The sequence below is a fragment of the Penaeus chinensis genome, chromosome 14 (assembly GCF_019202785.1).
Source record: "Penaeus chinensis breed Huanghai No. 1 chromosome 14, ASM1920278v2, whole genome shotgun sequence".
Lineage (NCBI taxonomy): Eukaryota > Metazoa > Arthropoda > Malacostraca > Decapoda > Penaeidae > Penaeus > Penaeus chinensis.
In genome coordinates, this window is record NC_061832.1 from 2,359,263 (window position 1) to 2,380,586 (window position 21,324).

General features: G+C 36.7%; 7 protein-coding genes across 7 annotated transcripts; 1 reads left to right on the forward strand and 6 right to left on the reverse strand.

Annotated features, from left to right (window-relative positions):
• The first annotated feature begins 254 nt into the window (after nucleotides 1-254).
• LOC125032213 (pro-resilin-like) lies at nucleotides 255-1,010 on the forward strand. The gene is made up of 3 exons (XM_047623300.1): nucleotides 255-287; nucleotides 399-473; nucleotides 594-1,010. Exons 1-3 carry the CDS (start codon nucleotides 276-278, stop codon nucleotides 909-911), a joined length of 405 nt encoding a protein of 134 aa, XP_047479256.1. The 5' UTR covers nucleotides 255-275; the 3' UTR covers nucleotides 912-1,010.
• Nucleotides 1,011-3,634: 2,624 nt separating this feature from the next.
• Nucleotides 3,635-4,391, reverse strand: LOC125032219 (pro-resilin-like). Its single transcript, XM_047623308.1, has 3 exons — nucleotides 4,357-4,391; nucleotides 4,167-4,241; nucleotides 3,635-4,046 (listed from the first exon to the last, which is right to left on the reverse strand). Exons 1-3 carry the CDS (start codon nucleotides 4,366-4,368, stop codon nucleotides 3,729-3,731), a joined length of 405 nt encoding a protein of 134 aa, XP_047479264.1. The 5' UTR covers nucleotides 4,369-4,391; the 3' UTR covers nucleotides 3,635-3,728.
• Nucleotides 4,392-6,657: 2,266 nt separating this feature from the next.
• Nucleotides 6,658-7,453, reverse strand: LOC125032223 (pro-resilin-like). The gene is made up of 3 exons (XM_047623313.1): nucleotides 7,409-7,453; nucleotides 7,180-7,254; nucleotides 6,658-7,073 (listed from the first exon to the last, which is right to left on the reverse strand). Exons 1-3 carry the CDS (start codon nucleotides 7,418-7,420, stop codon nucleotides 6,756-6,758), a joined length of 405 nt encoding a protein of 134 aa, XP_047479269.1. The 5' UTR covers nucleotides 7,421-7,453; the 3' UTR covers nucleotides 6,658-6,755.
• Nucleotides 7,454-9,852: 2,399 nt separating this feature from the next.
• LOC125032216 (pro-resilin-like) lies at nucleotides 9,853-10,642 on the reverse strand. The gene is made up of 3 exons (XM_047623306.1): nucleotides 10,612-10,642; nucleotides 10,396-10,470; nucleotides 9,853-10,278 (listed from the first exon to the last, which is right to left on the reverse strand). The coding sequence occupies exons 1-3, from the start codon at nucleotides 10,621-10,623 to the stop codon at nucleotides 9,961-9,963; spliced, it is 405 nt and encodes a 134-aa protein (XP_047479262.1). The 5' UTR covers nucleotides 10,624-10,642; the 3' UTR covers nucleotides 9,853-9,960.
• Nucleotides 10,643-13,080: 2,438 nt separating this feature from the next.
• Nucleotides 13,081-13,848, reverse strand: LOC125032214 (cuticle protein 18.6-like). Its single transcript, XM_047623301.1, has 3 exons — nucleotides 13,800-13,848; nucleotides 13,607-13,681; nucleotides 13,081-13,494 (listed from the first exon to the last, which is right to left on the reverse strand). The coding sequence occupies exons 1-3, from the start codon at nucleotides 13,809-13,811 to the stop codon at nucleotides 13,177-13,179; spliced, it is 405 nt and encodes a 134-aa protein (XP_047479257.1). The 5' UTR covers nucleotides 13,812-13,848; the 3' UTR covers nucleotides 13,081-13,176.
• Nucleotides 13,849-15,972: 2,124 nt separating this feature from the next.
• On the reverse strand, nucleotides 15,973-16,759 carry LOC125032207 (pro-resilin-like). Its single transcript, XM_047623293.1, has 3 exons — nucleotides 16,694-16,759; nucleotides 16,501-16,575; nucleotides 15,973-16,383 (listed from the first exon to the last, which is right to left on the reverse strand). Exons 1-3 carry the CDS (start codon nucleotides 16,703-16,705, stop codon nucleotides 16,066-16,068), a joined length of 405 nt encoding a protein of 134 aa, XP_047479249.1. The 5' UTR covers nucleotides 16,706-16,759; the 3' UTR covers nucleotides 15,973-16,065.
• Nucleotides 16,760-18,911: 2,152 nt separating this feature from the next.
• Nucleotides 18,912-19,658, reverse strand: LOC125032221 (pro-resilin-like). Its single transcript, XM_047623310.1, has 3 exons — nucleotides 19,634-19,658; nucleotides 19,441-19,515; nucleotides 18,912-19,328 (listed from the first exon to the last, which is right to left on the reverse strand). The coding sequence occupies exons 1-3, from the start codon at nucleotides 19,643-19,645 to the stop codon at nucleotides 19,011-19,013; spliced, it is 405 nt and encodes a 134-aa protein (XP_047479266.1). The 5' UTR covers nucleotides 19,646-19,658; the 3' UTR covers nucleotides 18,912-19,010.
• Between the last annotated feature and the right edge of the window lie 1,666 nt (nucleotides 19,659-21,324).

Below are 21,324 nucleotides of genomic sequence, written 5' to 3' on the forward strand. Positions count from 1 at the left end.
TAAATAATATGATGTTAAGTTATTATTAATGTTGCAGTACCAAGGATTTATAAATACATATTGGTTCTTGTGACATAAGTAAAATGCTTTCAGCCACTTTTCCGCTGTAGAGGTATTGCAATATGGGGTTCAGGTATGTTCGTTAAGCAATCCTAAGTTGTGCACCCGTGAATGTACTTGTTGACCTCGAATGACCTTGCGCCACGTTTGCTGAGGTATATATTGCTCAGCATTCAGGGGGTAAATATCAGTAGTCTCTGAAATCATACTCAGAAATGAACACCAAGGTAGGCGAACCAAAGGATTTAACGGGTAACGTGTAATGTACTTAGCATTTAAAATAATCACTAATGCAGAAAATTTGCACATATATTGTATCGCTAAACCTTGTTTTTCAGGTCTTCATCCTCCTCGGTCTGGCAGCCATTGCCGCTGCAGACAGCTTCGAGTCCTACGAATACCGACCACCTCAGGTTAGTTATTCGAAGTCTAAGCAATCCTCTGTTAGTGAGTTATGCTCGGCCAACTTGGTTATTTCTGGAATTCATAATTAATTACGTTAGTGAACTACAATTATACGGTCTGTGAAACAGGGACGTTCCTCCGAGGAATCCTACGAATCCGGAGAAGCCAAATACAACTTCCAATGGGCTGTCGATCACGATGACTCCGGCAACAACTACGGACACCAAGAAGCCCGTGACGGTGAAGACACTCAGGGATCCTACTACGTGCACCTCCCCGACGGCCGCCTTCAGACCGTCAAGTACTTCGTGGACGGCGACTCCGGCTACGTGGCTGAGGTCAACTACGATGGCGAAGCTCGATTCCCCGACTCGTACGAGTCTGCTTCCTTCGAGTCCCGCGAATACAGGCCGCGATACTTCTATGATTCCAATGAATCAAAGTAATTATTATAGTTTGACCGAACCCCAGTAGGTATAACTTTTGAAAAACCTTTTATTTATATATTTATGTAAAGAAATTAATAAATTTGCCATATGCAATAACTTTTCGTTCCTTTCAACCATTCCTTCTTGGTATTTAATACCTTGGTAAGTAAGACAATTTTGATGCTAAATGTTTAAAGAATATGTACCTTTAAATTAAATAATCTGCTTTATAAATAATGAAGTAGCCATTTGATCACACACACATACATATATACACAGTATTTATTGTTGCTCTTATCTTACTTTCCCATTATTGACAGTACGATTCATGGATCTCTAGGTGTTATACCATCAATGTTCTAAAAAAAAGTGGCCGATTTTTTTTTTTTTTTTATCACATTTAACGCAAAAAAAGGTTTATATCGCGTTCCGAGAAGAACGTTTATCCATCTATGTTAGGTAACTCTGCGCGGACTGAGTTTTGGGTTGTGTGCATGAACGGCTCGTGGACCTAGCTTCTCGCCAATGAGTGATTGTCAACGATAGATGAAAGATTAAACATATTAGATTTGGGGAGAATTTCCTCAATAGTATGCCAAGTTTGAGAACTTGTAATGAATGGTTCAAAACAAACTGACACTAGACGAGAAAATGCGTTTTCTTCACGTCATTAGAACACATTATTGTTTCTCATGCGCGTATTGACAGATATGAAGGTATCAAGACACTTTTTTTTGCTTTTGCGACAATAACAGCCGTAGAAGTAAATCAGAGGAAACATAGTTTCAAGGAAGACAGTCATGATGCTCAAGTTTTGGGAATTCATGAATATGATTATTTTATGCTCGATAACGTCCCTTGCCAGCAAAACGAAGGGTAAGACCTAGCAAGATCTGTAGAAGCTAGCAGTTAACATGTACTATTTCGTCAATCTTGCTGAATCCATGCCAAAATGGCCGCAGATGGTATGGCAGCAGAAAGGAACATGATCAAGTACTAAGTGTATGAAAGACTATATTATTATTCATGTAAACAAACAGTTCATGTCATTTTTTTTTTTTTTTTTTTTTTTTTTTTTGCGGGCACTATATATCTTAATAAATTTTGTTGAAGACCGCGCATAATAACAACAATAATGGCGATAATGATAATAATGATAGTGGAGGTGGTGGTGATGATTAAGATAATGAAAATTATAATAATAATAATGAAAAACCAAGTAATTGGGGTCTCAGAAAAAAAAAACAAAAAAACAACGTACGTATCCAAAATGCAATTGCTGTATTCTTTATTGATTTACTTACTATTTTCTTCGTAACTTAAGGGCAACAGAAAATAGTAATCCACTTCCTGGTCTCTCACTTGGTTACTTAATATCTATATGTGGAAAAAAAATAAACTCTATTGCCTAATCTTTGATAATAAGGATAACAAAGTATATGTAATATGAAAGCTCTTTTTCCTTCCAGTAAAGAAAGAGTAGGGGAGAGAGGGAGACAGAGAGAGGTGAAATATAACAGATGCGATAGTTTTGAGATATGGATAAGTAGATAGATAGATAAGTAAGTAGGTATAAATATATATATATATATATATATATATATATATATATATATATATATATATATATATATATAGAGAGAGAGAGAGAGAGAGAGCGAGAGAGAAATACATTAGTGTAATGTTTCTACAAACCGCACTGAGCACATATAATTTACAAGTAAACGGATTTCTATTAGATATCCCCACACATTCGTCCACACAAACGCTGAACAGATCAAACTCGAAATATTCATGCGTAAGGAGTAAATATCTACCCCTATACGTAAATTCATAAAACAAAAAAAAAACAAAAAATCCCCTGAACTGCAAGGTTGGAGTATATTCTGAATAGGAAAAAGCAAAACAAAGATATCATACCATATAAGAGACACCACGATATCTTTTTTGTTCTTGTCACTTTCCGAGAATATGATAAAAACACATATTGTGTATCAACTATACCTTACTCTAATAGAGATTTGAACGCCAGTGTTATAAAGAGGTGACTTTGTTCAATTTAAACACTATTATAGCCATGAAGGTAAGTTGAATCTCCAGTTTCATTTATTGTTTTTTCTCGATATATATATGTGTGTGTGTTCATGCAAAGGGCCATTCATGACTAAATCGCAGACCCATTGGCGGCTATGTTTCACGTGAAATTATTATTTATTTCCAGTCACTAAATCACAAATGCTATAATGGTATGATGTAAATGCAAAGGATCTTCTATCAAATTCTTGTATAACTCACTGGACTCATAGAAGTATTGTACATTTTTATCATCATTATCGTAATTACTGTTATTATTTGGAATTAACTGCCTGAGTAAGGACAGTTAACACAGAACAGTCTTTGATGATGTAACACTCAGAGATCCCTTAATTTTTCAAATTCTTAAGGAGAAAATAAATGAGTGGACCGATATATATATATATATATATATATATATATATATATATATAGAGAGAGAGAGAGAGAGAGAGAGAGAGAGAGAGAGAGAGAGAAATATGCATGTACATATAATTTCTCTATAGATACAGTATATATATGTGTGTGCGTATCTATACAGCACACATTGTGTGTGCCCCCACACACATACACTTCATTATTTGGAAGATCACTTAAATTCGATTTTTTGTCTCTCTCGTGTCACCTACCGATAAGGTATAGTTTAATTAAATGTACCAAAATTTGCTTCAGAAGGCTAGTTTATTGTTATCGGTACATAAATACATAAATAAAAAGTCTTTCAAAAGTTTCACCTACTGAGGTTTAACCAAGCTATTGTTATTACTTGGACTCATTAGAATCATAGAAGTATCGTGGCCTGTATTCACGGGACTCGAAGGAAGCAGACTCGTAGGAGTCGGGGAATCGAGCTTCGCCATCGTAGTTAACTTCAGCTACGTAGCCGGAGTCGCCGTCCACGAAGTACTTGACGGTCTGCAGGCGACCGTCGGGGAGGTGCACGTAGTAGGATCCCTGAGTGTCTTCACCGTCACGGGCTTCCTGGTGTCCGTAGTTGTTGCCGGAGTCATCGTGATCGACAGCCCATTGGAAGTTGTATTTGGCTTCTCCGGATTCGTAGGATTCCTCAGAGGAGCGTCTCTGTTTCACAGACCATAAGAGTATTGTTCACTGATAGTATTAATTGTGAATTCAAGAAATCACCAAGTTGTCCAAACATAAATCATAAACAGAAGATTGCTTAGACTTCGAATAACTAACCTGAGGTGGTCGGTATTCGTAGGACTCAAAGCTGTCTGCAGCAGCAAGGGCTGCCAAACCGAGGAGGATGAAGACCTGAAACACGAGATTTGTTGATACAATATATGAACTGAGTTCTTACAGTAATGATTAGTTTAATAGTTTTTTTTTTTTTTTACACGATAGCCGTTAAATCCTAAGGTTCGCCTACCTTGGTGTTCATTTTTGAGTAAGATTTCAGAGGCTTCTGATACTTCCACCCTGAATGCTGAGCAATATATACCTCAGCAAACGCGGCGCATTCATTCAAGGTCAACTTTTTTTACATTTGTTACTAAAAGTTGTGGGCAGGGGCTTCGCATCAATGATTCATACACAAGACACTTCCACGCACGAATGAACACAAACACGCTTACAAACATAGTCACAAACCTGTATACATCATACATGAATGTATAAATCCAAGTGCGCGCACACACACACACACACACACACACACACACACACACACACACACACACACACACACACACACACACACAAGCACATTCACGCGTGGGCAACTTAGGGTTGCTTAACGAACATTTCAAGCACTGATTGCATAATGCAATACCTCTGCTTCGGAAAAGTGATTGAAAGTTACTTACGATACAAGGACCAGTATATATGTACACAGAAGGTACTATAAGACTGATATTGATATTAAATTACATTTTTTTACACTATATTACATTATAGGACTATATGTGTGCCTGTTAGCTGTGTTATGACAAATAGCACATACTTAACAGGTTGAACTCCGGATTAAAGTGCATTTGTAAGCACAATGCCTCGGGGCCCCAACCACGATCAGAAGTTATGATATTGTGTCGTTCTCTCGTGAAGATAATGTTCCATTTTTTATTATTGATATATGCTGCTTTTTGCTTTCCTTCCAAATTAAAACGACAATATGTCAGAGGAAGCATGAGTGTTAGTTATTCTTCTTAATATGTGAAAAATCCTGTCACTTCCTGTGTCAGTTAATACTGACATAAAATAATTGTTGGGATGGTAAAAAATAACAGATAGGAAAACTAGAGCATAGAAATGATGCTAACCATTAGTTTAAAACATTTCCTGTTGTTTCTTCCTCCACATGATTAATATTTGATGTTTTGAATAGGTAGAAGTTGCGGAGATAATTATGACCTAAAAGTATTCGAGGGAAGTAGGAAATATTAAAGGTGATGACTGCTAAAAGACAGGGTTTAAGCACCTTTAAATCTCTAATTATATATCTGATATTACCTCATAACATAACAAGCAATTAGACCACCACATAGGTATTAATTCTCAATTAACTTTTTGTAGGGACGGATCTCCCATCGCTCAATCTGAAACCCTTTCCTTTCTGCAAACATGTACATTTTTAATTGCATAACATATACCTTATATTGTCTAATGATAAAAGATATTTTCATAAATATGTGAAGCGTGTTCCTGTCAAATATTGCTCACTTCTTCATAAAAAAAAAAAAAAAAATTCTGTAACCCTTTCAATAAATATTATAGCCTCTCATATTTACATAACAAAACTAGAAATTATTTTTTTTCAGCATACTCATACTATTCAGCAAAGATTCTGCAACAGAAGGATATACATATAGATACCTAGAGGTAGACAGAAAGACAAACAAACATACAGACGGATAGAGAGAGATGCAATAAAACATGTGATATTTTTGAGAAATAGAGATAAAGATGAAATATAAGAGAAGAAATTCCTCTGAACAAGTGAGAGTGCGAGAGAGAGAGAGTGATAGAGAGAGAGAGAGAGAGAGAGAGAGAGAGAGAGAGAGAGAGAGAGAGAGAGAGAGAGAGAGAGAGAGAGAACTGTAATGAAGTTTGAATCTACAAAGCGCACTGTACACATCTACATTACAAGGACACATGGCTTATTAGTGTAATAACCTAAAAACTCCCACACTAGCATTCATCCATCACATATTTTGAACAAATCAAACTCGAAAGAGTCAAGTGTAAAAAGTTTTGCTTCCTAATTTTAGGTCAAAGCCAAATATCCATCCAGACACATTAACTAATTCTAACATCCCTTGAACCTTAGGGCTAGAGTCAATTCTGAACAGAAAAAAAGGCCCAAAACATACAGGAGATACAACGAGATCCTTCGCGTTCTCGTCAGTTTCCGAGAATGTGATAGAATCCTGTGTGTCACGTAATCTATAACAGACATAAACTAAGCAAGTTATATATGAAAATAAGTTAACAGCGTTCATTCTGCACTAGTTTTGTTTACATATGACGAAAAATTATAACTGGAATAATCTAATTTCTTACTGTTTCCCTGGAGATGGAAATTTATTTATGTATTTATTATTCATTATACAGAGATTCGCTGTTCGAGGGTCATGCATCGCAACATTGTAGGCTCATTAGGAGCTAAGGTTCACGTGAAATATTCCATATTTACTATTTATTTTATATAGGTATGAATTAAATGGAACAAAACTTGTTTTAAAATGCAGATTTATTAGATTCATACATAAATATATAAATACAATGTCTTAGAAAAGTTTCTATGTCATGAGGCTCAGTCAAGTGGCATGATTACTTAGACTCATTGGAGTCATAGAAATATCGTGGCCTGTATTCGCGGGACTCGAAGGAAGCAGACTCGTATGAGTCGGGGAATCGAGCCTCGCCATCGTAGTTGACCTCAGCCACGTAGCCGGAGTCGCCGTCCACGAAGTACTTGACGGTCTGCAGGCGGCCGTCAGGGAGGTGCACGTAGTAGGATCCCTGAGTGTCTTCACCGTCACGGGCTTCCTGGTGTCCGTAGTTGTTGCCTGAGTCGTCGTGATCGACAGCCCATTGGAAGTCGTACTTGGCTTCTCCGGATTCGTAAGATTCCTCGGAGGAGCGTCTCTGTTTTATAGAACGAAAGTGTTGTTCAATTATAAACATAAAAGAAAGACAAATCTGTCAAAACATCAGTCACTGCCAGAGGAATTTTAGACTTCAAGTAACTAACCTGTGGTGGTCTGTATTCGTAGGACTCGAAACTGTCTGCAGCAGCAATGGCTGCCAGGCCGAGGAGGATGAAGATCTAAAATACGAGTTTTGTTAATGTGTGTATATAAATAAAAACAACATGATTTTGATGTATATTCATAAATATTATTCCCATTAAGTATTCTGAATTCTCAAAGCCGTGAACGTTGTTGAGCGTACTTTGAAGATAAATTTTAAAGTTCGCTTACCTTGGTGTTCATGGTGATGGATTTCAGAAGTTACTGATACTTTCCCCGTGAAAGCTGAGCAATATATACTTCAGCCTCGGCGCAAACGTGGCGCAAGGCCACTCAAGGGCATTTTTTTTTACAGGTGTTAATGGTAGAAATATTGATATTCCTCATATTTCAATTAAATTACAAGCACACACACATATACACACATGTCCAACATACTCGATCATACGTACATTATACACACACTTGACCAGTCACACATATTTGCAAACAAATGTTCTGAATACAATTATAAACAACGTAAGCCAAACATTTGTACTGACTTAAATATAAATTCTCAAAGACGCACACAGTCATTACTGCCGGACGAACATTACTATATGCAGTAAGCACCGAAGCAATTAGCACACACGGATACATTGACATGCTCCCATACAATACCACTCACGCGCACAGTGTACATACGTACACATAATACATAAGTGTACACAGTACAGACCGCATACGTATAGATGTACTTAAACTTCAGACACTCAATGTCAAGCGCGCACAGTCACACAATCGTAACATAGGAATCCTTAATGAACATTCCATATTTAAGGTAAAATAAACTGTACAATGCAGCAAAGGAGAAATAGAAAATGAGACGGGTTTCACTTTGTATTTTCAAATCAAGACGAGTTTCCGTTCCCTTCTGTCCTATAACTGTGGTTCTTTTACATGTGTACATCTTTTACTATATAGTTTTTCTTACATTTTATAAAATGTAGAAAAGATAAAAAATAAAGAGGGGGAAGCGGAGGGGGAGGGGATTGATTGATTATTTGTAATTATCTGTCGCGTCAACAGCTACGGTCATTAAAGGGAAATTTCTTTTTGGATTGAAGTGTTAGTAATCTATCAATAAATGTCTCATAAATGAAAATGTATAACAATTTGTATATCAAAATCATTAATATACTTTAAATGTATAAAATCAGTCCATAAATATTATGGATGATTAATAATTCATGCATAATTTGGTTAACAATATTAGTCTCCTGTAGGAAACTAATAAAATTTACCATGTCACAACCCCCCCCTCCCTACATTTTTCAGTGCATGTGGAGGAGACAAGTACATATTTCTTTGGTCCGAGAATGCTGCACATCTTTCCACTACAAGTGCGACCCTTAATAGCACAACATGTTTCACTTTTACCCATCATCGGCCTATGAGTCAATCTTGTGTTCCCGATTCTCAGTCTTGACACAAATTCTACTTGTTGGTTGGGATGGACGCTGGTCACCCAACTGCCAAGGTCATCTCTAATCTCTCGTAATTCGTTTCTAGAATCATGCCTCCATTCATCGGCGAAGACAACGTCTGATGCTGAGTTTCAAATCGGTGGGTGGGAGAGGAAAACGGCTGAGCGGCAGCTGCCTTAGCCCTCCGATCAGCTCGCTTATTCCCACTGATACCAAAATACACTGGCACCCAACACAAAGTTGTCTTTTTACGTGCTGACATCAGTGCAAGCCAATTTTGAATCTCCCTTACCACTGGATGTTATGAGTTATTAAGCTCTTGATTGCTTGCAAGGTATTGCGAGATTCGCAATATACTACAACAGAATAGTTCCTAAGATCTCTAAGGGGGTAAGGGTAATGTGGATAGCCAGAGAGATAGATTTTTGATAGATGCTGTTTAACTAAGAGGCATGTGAATGTGTCTATTACTAAAACATACGACCTATTAGTGAATATACGGTCCAGAGAATTTTTCAGATTAAAAGTACACTACATTCTGTATCCAGATATGATAAATGAACTGAATCCCACCCCCTACCTTACAAGAGCTGGGAGTTTTAGATGATAACGTCATATCTTATGGAAGACATTTTGATCTCTTTTTCACCTGTGGTCTTAATATTAAACTTAATTAATTAATTTATAATCAGAAGATATATCCAAATACAATTCATTGTATTAAGCATATATATGAAAACGTGCGTTGAAAAGGAATGTAAGAACAGCAAAGAGAAATAAACTTTACTGTTTTTATGCTATGCATCGCGCATTAATACTTATTCGTTTGCCGTGAAGTTAGGAAATCACATGAACATACACATTCTTGATTCTGCATCAATTTTGATGTGCTTTTCTTAACAACAGCTAAATTTGATTTTTTAAAGCAAGGTTCTTATAGGTTGTTTAACTTCAAAGAAGTTTGATTGTAAACTTGGAATAAGATTTTTTTTCGAAGAGGTTGAATGCTCAACCCTCTTATTCGTCTTTGACAATGGGTGTAATCGTATTTTTTTTTTTTTTTTTTTTTTATCATAGTACAACGGTTTGATTCAATACGTCACGTTACCACATCAGAGAGTCATAACGATTTTATATATCTATCAACTATTCACTTCTAGTATTTGAATTGTGAATAATAGCATAGTTGTTGTAATCATATACTGTCAATGCATCAAAATTTGTTCCAGAAAGCAGATTTATTAATTTTGTACATAAATATATAAATTGAACATCTTTGAAAACCTTATCTACAGAAGTTCGATAAAGCCAGACTCATTACTTCGACTCGTTGGAGTCATAGACGTATCGTGGCCTGTATTCGCGGGACTCGAAGGAAGCAGACTCGTACGAGTCGGGGAATCGAGCCTCGCCCTCGTAGTTGACCTCAGCCACGTAGCCGGAGTCGCCGTCCACGAAGTACTTGACGGTCTGCAGGCGACCGTCGGGGAGGTGCACGTAGTAGGATCCCTGAGTGTCTTCACCGTCACGAGCTTCCTGGTGTCCGTAGTTGTTGCCAGAGTCTTCGTGATCGACAGCCCATTGGAAGTCGTACTTGGCTTCACCGGATTCGTAGGATTCCTCAGAGGAGCGCCTCTATTTCATAGACATTAAAAGTTGTTTATTGCTATCATTATTTATAGGCTTAAGAAGACACACAATTGTTGATCTTTAATAAGAGACAGAGCCTTATTTAGAGCTCAAATGACTAACCTGTGGTGGCCTGTATTCGTAGGACTCGAAGCTATCTGCAGCAGCAATGGCTGCCAGACCGAGGAGGATGAAGACCTGGAATACGAGTTTTCTTAATGAATATATAAATAAAAGATTATATTAGTATTCGATTATCAGTATATACATATATATTTAATTTCAAAGTCCTCAGATTGCGGATGAGAACTTTACATAAAATAAATAAAGTTCGCTTACCGTGGTGTTCATATTGTTGTAAGATTTCAGAAGCTACTGATACTTCCCCTTGAAAACAGAACAATATATACTTCTGCAACGGCGCAAGGTCACTGAAGGACAGCGTTTTTTATGGGTGTTACTACAAGTTTGGGCGGGGCTTTTGTGGTAGAAATATTGCAATTGAATCACTAGCACACACAGATACACATACATAGGCAACGCACCGGCTCTCCTGCATGCTTACACACAACCCTTTACAAGGCTATCTCAAAAAGATACACTGAACACAATTACAGTCACTATGAACCAAAAATAATTGTAAACACTGAAAATGTTCAAAGACGCTCACGCGCCCACACACATACTCGCGCGTGTGCAACATGGCATTGCATAATGAAAATTCCTTTCTGCAGCAAGCACCAACGTTTCTAGCACAGATAAGTCAAGGGTCAGACCAATGATAAAAAGACACGACGAAATAACGAAATGGTTGGTCCAAGAATGGAAACAAAGAACGCAAGACAGGAAGAACTGGAAAATCTTGAGAGAGGCCTGCGTCCTACAGTGGATCGATACAGGCTGAGGATGATTAAATAGATATATAAATATATTTATACAAATATATAATATGTACACACACACAGAGTATATATATATATATATATATATATATATATATATATATATATATATATGTATATATATATGATTAAATAGATATATAAATATATTTATACAAATGATTAAATAGATATATAAATATATATATACAAATATATAATATGTACACAGACACACACAGTATATATATATATATATATATATATATATATATATATATATATATATATATATATATATATATATATATATACATACATACATACTCTGTGTGTGTGTACATATTATATATTTGTATAAATATATTTATATATCTATTTAATCATCATCAGCCTGTATCGATTCACTGTAGGACGCAGGCCTCTCTCAAGATTTTCCAGTTCTTCCTGTCTTGCGTTCTTTGTTTCCATTCTTGGACCAACCATTTCGTTATTTCGTCGTGTCTTTTTATCATTGGTCTGACCCTTGGCCTCCTTATGTTATCTGTATCCAAGTCTGTTACCTATTCCTGTTCATGTTAAGTCTAACTTTCACACTTTCTCTTTTCAGATCGTTTATTAATTACTGCAATTCATTTGCTGACTCGCTGAAGAGAACAATATTGTCAGCAAATCTTGGATTGCTTAAACGTTCACCCCCAATTTCGATACCCTTTCCGTTCCATTCTAGCTGATTGAATATTTCCTCAAGGGAACAGTTTGAGTGAAATGGTTCCGCCCTGTCTAATTGGTATTTTACTGTTTTTTTATGGTTGCTGCCCCATCTTCGCATATATCTTCCAATAATCTACTTCCTCTTCTTTCTTCATATAACTTCTAACACTGCTGGTATTTGCACACAGCCTTTTCGTAATCGATGAATGGCATACACAGGAGTTTTCTATATACTTTTTTTTCCTTATATGGGTTAAGGTGTAGATGTGTCTATTGTTGAGGATCCACTGCGAAAGCCTGCCTGTTCTCTAGGCTGGTAAGAATCTAGGGTGTCAAAGATGTGAGTTGTGATGACTTTTGTGAACAGTTTGTAAATACCGAAAGGAGACTTACGGGTCGTTAGGTTTTTAGATCCATTTTATCCCCATTTTAATGAAAAATTGTTGCATTTCTTTAGGCTTTTGGAGTTTTGCAGTTGATCAGACATTTGTTGTAAGGGTATTGCTAGTTTCGCTGTTGCAACTTCTACATCTGTTAAAAGGTCTATACTAATTCCGTCTACACCTTGTATATATGTGTGTATGTGTGTGTGTGTGCATACATTCATAAATATATCTGTATGTGTGTATATATGTGTGTGTATATATATATGTATTCATATATAAATATATATGTATATATATATATATATATATATATATATATATATATGGGTGGAAAAGTTAAATGTGTAATCATCAGTTCCTTCCTTTCTTCTGCATGGAAAATATGGTCAAAGTATGGTCATATGTTATCATATGAAACAAAGGTTTCTTGTTCAGAGCCATTGTCTGCATCAAATGCATGTTGTTTACAACTATAGCAGTGTGCATGCATATATATATATATATATATATATATATATATATATATATATATAAAAGGTATGAATGAGAATGAATATCTTCACAATACAAGAGATGTATTTGACCGGTTTCGACTATGTCTTCGTCAGAAATACATGAAATTCATGTATTTCTGACGAAGACATAGTCGAAACCGGTCAAATACATCTCTTGTATTGTGAAGATATTCATTCTCATTCATACCTTTTATACAATTGTCAACATGAACGCGGTTCATATATATATATATATATATTACTGAAACACTGGATATTTGCTGATTACATCCTCTCAGGGAATAGGTATGCGTAGGTATGTAATAAAGCTTATTTTATATTGCAAATTTATTAATTTTGTACATAAATATATAAATAAGATGTGTCTAAAAAGTCTTCATGGCCTGAGGTTCGATTAAGTTTGAGTCCTTATTTAGACTCATTGGAGTCATAGACGTATCGTGGCCTGTATTCACGGGACTCGAAGGAAGCAGACTCGTAGGAGTCGGGGAAACGGGCCTCGCCATCGTAGTTGACCTCAGCCACGTAGCCGGAGTCGCCGTCCACGAAGTACTTGACGGTCTGGAGGCGGCCGTCGGGAAGGTGCACGTAGTAGGATCCCTGAGTGTCTTCACCGTCACGGGCCTCCTGGTGTCCGTAGTTGTTGCCGGAGTCTTCGTGATCGACAGCCCATTGGAAGTCGTACTTGGCTTCTCCGGATTCGAAGGATTCCTCAGAGGAGCGTCTCTGTTTCAAAGTATAAGTTTTGTTTATTGATATCGCTGACTATAGTTTTGAGGAGACAAAACTGTAGCATATTAATCAATGGTAAAGGTTTCTTAGACTTTAAATGACTAACCTGTGGTGGCCTGTATTCGTAGGACTCGAAGCTATCTGCAGCAGCAATGGCTGTCAGACCGAGGAGGATGAAAACCTGAATACAAGTTTTGTTAATAAATATATAAGTGAAAGAACATCATTTTGGTATTCGATCATGAATAAATTTCAAAGTGAATGTGAACCTTAGATGCTAAACTATAAAGTTCGCTTACCTTGGTGTTCATATTGATGTAGGATTTCAGACGCTACTGATACTTGCCTCTTTAAACTGAACAATATATATACCTCTGCATCGGTGCAACGTGGCGCAAGGTCACTCAAGGTCAACGTTTTTACAGGCGTTACTATAACTGGGCGGGGCTGTGACGATGATAGAAATACTGCAAATTATTTTATATTGGTTAAATCATTAGTACATAGATAAACACACATGCGCGCGCGCGTGCACAACACATTACTTTCGGAAGTAAACACCAACAGTCACTAGCACAAATAGGAAGATAGATAAATAGATCTTTATGATTACAAATGCATAGGGATACGTTGATGGAATATACATGGAAATAGAATATATAATATATATTTGAATTACTCTAGAATAGGCAAAGCAGTCCATAAGTTTGTCATACTATAATTTACATTATAGTTCATTAAAACATGACAATAAAGTCGTTAATGCAATGTCATAAATAACTTTGAAAACATCCTTAACAACTATCGACGTGCCCATGCACAAGCCTAAAAGACAATACGCTAAAACAAAACAAAAAGACAAAATCAGATCAAATATAAGTAAATCCAAAATCACACACAATAGTAGGATAGTAAGAAAAAATAAATCTAATAGATGTGCGTACACTGATAGGATGTCATGTGTCATATTCGTTGCATCATCAGAATCGTTAGTAAATATTGTCAGATATTAATCTGGTTCAAGTCTCACAGTGGCTTTGTGAAGAGACACACATCTATAACACGTGCAGCTCCATTTGCAATTCCCGCCACGAGGACAACCGCTCTGTCAGGGAAGGTGCTCCTGACCTTGCTAATAACACATTCTGTATTTCTTTGCTATAATTTCCGTACGGAAAAGCTAATATTTAAGGACGCGGAACCCTTCATGATGAGTTGGAATTTGCTACGGAATTCTTCACTTGTCTCATAGCTAAACCTATATCATAGGTATTGTTAGAATTCATAATTCATCAAACACACCCCTACGCTCATTTCAAATTCTTCACATATAAGACAGGCTGCTAAAAGTATATATATATATATATATATATATATATATATATGTTTTTACATCCATATCTTTCTATCTATATATGTATGTATATAAATATATATGTATCTCTTCTTTTTTTTCTGGCGTGGAATTGGGCATCATTCCTTTTAACAAACGAAACAAAGTATATATCTTGTTTTGTGCATAAGCAACAGTGGATAATACTTATTCATCACATTTTCCATGTTCGAAAGCCTGCCGCGCCACCACACCGTCAACCACCAACGTGAAAAGGCTTGCATTCATTAAGATCCGAGTTAACTGCAATTATGTCTTATTAAAGGTGGCTGTTATGCCAGATGCTTCCTCGAATAAACACACACCCGCCAACATGAATACACGCACAAAACCACTCACGCGCACAAATACGTACACGGAACGCACAAATATATACAACACAGACCACATAGACATATATTCAGTAAATACCGAACTACATAATCTAATATTTCTGTTCGGTATATGAGACAGACACCCGACTTAAAAGGTAGAAAATAAGCAGAAAATCACAAGTTTTTATTTTCTATGTTCTAATCTACGACCCAACTTTCCTATCCCATGACTTCGGTGTTATCCTCGTTCCTTAAAAAAAAGTATACAATGTTTTACAAATCTTTTATATTTTCATTTGTGTTACTAAAAAAGTTATAAAAGCCTAATGCATATATTTCAGATTACATGGGGGTTGACGCAAGCGTTTGTCTTGTAGTCAATAAAACAGAACACAAACAGAAAGTACATCAAGAGGAGAAAGTACAGAAATGAGCAGGGTTCTAACAGATTCATTAACTTTAAATATGTTCTAATTGTCCTGTATACTTTCTCATTCGGAAAGTAGAGTAATAGATTTTCTTCTTAGGAAGATTATATGCATAATCTTCTATTATATTCCTTCTTTTTGCAGCAGAAGAAAGGTTGCATCTTTTTCTAATTTAATCGTGTGTATCAACGGGTTCTTATTCAGAGTCATTGTCTGCAGCTAATGCACATGGCTTACTTCTACTTCATTACACATGTTATTAGAATATCTACTGATTACTCTTATTGAGGGATTGGGCATACGTTATCATGGTATGATGTAAATGTAACAAAACTTGTTTCATATTACAAATTTATTAAATTTATACATAAATATATAAATAGAATGTCTGAAAAGTCTTCATGTCCTGAGGTTCGATTAAGTTGGATCTTTACTTAGACTCATTGGAGTCATAGAAATATCGTGGCCTGTATTCGCGGGACTCGAAGGAAGCAGACTCGTACGAGTCGGGGAAACGAGCCTCGCCTTCGTAGTTGACCTCAGCCACGTAGCCGTCGTCACCGTCCACGACGTATCTCACGGTCTGGAGGCGGCCGTCGGGGAGATGTACATAGTAGGATCCTTGAGTGTCTTCACCGTCACGGGCTTCCTGGTGTCCGTAGTTGTTACCGGAGTCTTCGTGATCGACAGCCCATTGGAAGTTGTATCTGGCTTCTCCAGACTCGTAGGATTCCTCAGAGGAACGGCTCTGTTTCATAGACAGTATGGGTTTTATTCAATTATATAATTTACTAGAGCCTCTAAGAGACAATAGTGCCGCATATTAATCAATGATCAAGGTTTGCTTAGACCTCAAATGACTAACCTGTGGTGGCCTGTATTCGTAGGACTCGAAGCTATCTGCAGCGGCAATAGCTGCCAGACCGAGGAGGATGAAGACCTGAATACGAGTTTTGTTAATAATTATATAAATGAACGAACATAATTTAGGTATTCGATCATTAATATATTTCAAAGTGAATGTGGACAGTGGATAATAAATTTTAATGTTAGCTTACCTTGGTGTTCATGTTGATGTAGGATCTCAGAAGCGACTGATACTTACGTCTTACAATCTGAGCAATATATACCTCTGCATCGACTGAAACGTGGCGCAAGGTCACTCAAGGTCAACGCTTTTACAGACGTTACTACAACTTTGGGCGGGGCGGAGACAAAGGTAGAAATATTGCAATTATATATTAATCAAATCCTTAGTACATAGGTACACATGTCTAGCACACCCGATCATATGTATGATCACACAAGACCACTTGCACAACACAAGCCGAAAATACATGTGTGCACGTAAACACTCAAAGGCACACACACACACACACACACACACACACACACACACACACACACACACACACACACACAGACACACACACACACACACATTCCACATTTCTTTCTGAAGTAAACACAAATAGTCATTAGCACAAATAAGGAGATAGATAAATAAATAATTATGGCTACAGATGCACTGGTATACGATGACTGATTATAAAGGGAAGTAAATTATATGTATATATATAAATATCTATATTTTAATTATTCTACAATACGTATAACAGTCCATAATGTTAAACAGTAATTTACATTACAATTCATTAAATGATGATAATAAAGTCGTTAAGGCAATATAAAAAATAACTTTTAAAACGTCATTAGCAACTGCCAACGTGTCCATGCACAAACCTGAAAGACAATACGCTAACACAAAACAATTAAGGAAAGTCAAATCAAATGAAAATAAAACCTGAATCACATAACCAGTAGTAAGATAGTAAGAAAGTGTTAATAGTCTTCTAATAGTTATGCGTACACCGATAGGATTTCGTGCGTAAACTTCGCTGCTTTATCAGAATCATTCTTAATTATTGCCAGATATTAATTTGGTTCGAGTCTCGCAGTGGCTTTGTGAAGGAACACACCTATACCACGTGCAGCTCCATATGCACGTCGCCTCACGGGGACAACCGTTTTGCCAGGGGAAGGTACCCTTGACCTTGACATTCTGCATTTCATTGCTATAGTTTCTCGCATAGTAAAGTTAACATTTAAGGAGGCATATCCCTGCGTGATAAGTTGAAATTTGCTACTGACTGCTTCACTTGTCCCTTTGCTAAACCTACGTCATAGGTGTTGTAAGAAATTAAATTGTTTTTATTTAGGGTAGTAGGTCTTTGATGCCAAAACGAGTATTACTATCATCAACATCCACCTCCGCTCATTTTAATTTCATCATAAATAAGTGCGTGAAATATAAGTATGTGTGTGCTTTTAGCACACACACGCACATATTTCTGGTATCTACATTCCTTTTAACAAACATAACAAGCTACACATCTTTTGTGCATATGCAACAGTAGATGATACTGACTCATCACAAGTGAACTCACTTCCGACGTACAAATGCCTGCCGCGCCACTACACGGTCATCTCATCCACATGGAAAGGTTTGCATTCATAAACATCCGAATTAACTGCAAATATGTCTTTTTAAAGGTGTGTGCCTATGTTTCCTCGCATAGGCACACACCCGCCAACATAGATACCACTCACACGCACAAATACGTGCACTGAACGCACAAGTATATACAACACAGACCACATAGACATATAAACCTACTCGAGAATACTCAAGTGCCATGCACGAACACACACCTGCGCCTGTAATGGTAACATATGCCTGTTTAACGAACGTGACAGTATTCAATAATTACCTACATATGGATGGCAGTCTACAGTAAATACCGTACTATATAATATAATATTCATGTTATGTTTATGTTATGTGCATGAGACAGACATCCAACTTACCAAACAAAAATAATAAAAAATTCTCGTTTCCATGTTCTTATCCAATGACATTAATTCCCTTACATCTTATATAATACTTTAGATATCTTGCATATTTTCTTTTGATGACAAGACACAAACTTTGAATATATTATAATTGTCTAATTTCTCATTTGGAATGTAGGGTAATATTTCTATTTAGGGGGGTTAAATGCGTATCTTCTATATTATTTTATTTTTTGCAGCGGAAGGATGGTCGCATTATTTATATTAATCACTGCAGGAAATGCAAGGGATTTAACTCTATTTCATAAAAAAAAAAAAAAAAAAAAAAAATACACAAATGTTATTGGAATATTCTATAATCCACTTATTACTTCTTAGGGAATGAGCATTCGTCATCATGGTGAGCTGTAAATGGAACAAAACTTGTTTCATATGGCAAATTTATTGATTTTGTACATTTATATATAAATAAAGTGTGTCGGAAAAGCCTTCATATCCTGAGGTTTGATGATGTTTGAGTCCTTATTTAGACTCATTGGAGTCATAGACGTATCGCGGCCTGTATTCGCGGGACTCGAAGGAAGCAGACTCGTAGGAGTCGGGGAATCGAGCCTCGCCATCGTAGTTGACTTCAGCCACGTAGCCGGAGTCGCCGTCCACGAAGTACTTGACGGTCTGGAGGCGACCGTCGGGAAGGTGCACGTAGTAGGATCCCTGAGTGTCTTCACCGTCACGGGCCTCCTGGTGTCCGTAGTTGTTGCCGGAGTCTTCGTGATCGACAGCCCATTGGAAGTCGTACTTGGCTTCTCCGGATTCATAGGATTCCTCAGAGGAGCGTCTCTGTTTCAACGTATAAGTTTTGTTTATTGATATCGCTGACTATAGTCTTGAGGAGACAAAACTGTAGCATATTAATCAATGGTAAAGGTTTCTTAGACTTTAAATGACTAACCTGTGGTGGCCTGTATTCGTAGGACTCGAAGCTATCTGCAGCAGCAATGGCTGCCAGACCGAGGAGGATGAAAACCTGAATACAAGTTTTGTTAATAAATATATAAGTGAAAGAACATCATTTTGGTATTCGATCAAGAATAAATTTAAAAGTGAATGTGAACCTTAGATGCTAAACTATAAAGTTCGCTTACCTTGGTGTTCATATTGATGTAGGATTTCAGAAACTACTGATACTTGCCTCTTTAAACTGAACAATATATACACCTCTGCATCGGTGCAACGTGGCGCAAGGTCACTCAAGGTCAACATTTTTATAGGCGTTACTATAACTGGGCGGGGCTGTGACGATGATAGAAATACTGCAAATTATTTTATATTGGTTAAATCATTAGTACATAGATAAACACACACGCGCGCGCGCGTGCACAACACATAACTTTCAGAAATAAACACCAACAATCACTAGTACAAATAGGAAGATAGATAAATAGATCTTTATGATTACAAATGCATAGGGATATGTAGATGGATTATAAATGGAAATAGATTATATAATATATATTAGAATTATTCTAGAATAGGCAAAGCAGTCCATAAGTTTATCATACAATAATTTAAATTATAATTAATTAAAACATGACAATAAAGTCGTTAATGCAATGTCATAAATAACTTTGAAAACATCCTTAACAACTATCGACGTGCCCATGCACAAGCCTAAAAGACAATACGCTAAAACAAAACAAAAAGACAAAATCAGATCAAATATAAGTAAAGCCAAAATCACACACAATAGTAAGATAGTAAGAAAAAATAAATCTAATAGGTATGCGTACACTGTTAGGATTCCATGTGTCATATTCGTTGCATCATCAGAATCGTTAGTAAATATTGTCAGATACTAATTTGGTTCAAGTCTCACTGTGGCTTTGCGAAGAGACACACATCTATAACACGTGCAGCTCCGTTTGCAATTCGCGCCACGAGGACAACCGCTCTGTCAGGGAAGGCGCTCCTGACCTTGCTAATAACACATTCTGTATTTCGTTGCTATAATTTCCGTACGGTAAAGCTAATATCTAAGGACACGGAAACCTTCATGATTAGTTGGAATTTGCTACGGAATTCTTCACTTGTCTCATAGCTAATCCTATATCGTAGGTGTTGTTAGAATTCATAGTTCATAAAACAACCCCTACGCTCATTTCAAATTCTTCACAAATAAGTGAGGCTGCTAAAAGTATATATATATATATATATATATATATATATGTTTGTACATCCATATATATCTATCTATATATGTATGTATATAAATATATATGTATCTCTTCTATTTTTTTCTGGCGTGGAATTGGGCATCATTCCTTTTAACAAACGAAACAAAGTACATATCTTGTTTTGTGCATAAGCAACAGCGGATAATACTTATTCATCACATTTTCCATGTTCGGAAGCCTGCCGCGCCACCACACCGTCAACCACCAACGTGAAAAGGCTTGCATTCATTAAGATCCGAGTTAACTGCAATTATGTCTTATTAAAGGTGGCTGTTATGCCAGATGCTTCCTCGAATAAACACACACCCGCCAACATGGATACACGCACAAAACCACTCACGCGCACAAATACTATACGGAACGCACAAGTATATACAACAGAGACCACATAGACATATATACCTATTCATGAATACTCAAGTTTGCCATATGACTTTTTAACGAACGTGACAGTATTCAGTAAATACCGAACTACATAATCTAATATTTCTGTTCGGTATATGAGACAGACACCCGACTTAAAAGGTAGAAAGTAAGCAGAAAATCACAAGTTTTTATTTTCTATGTTCTAATCTACGACCCAACTTTCCTATCCCATGACT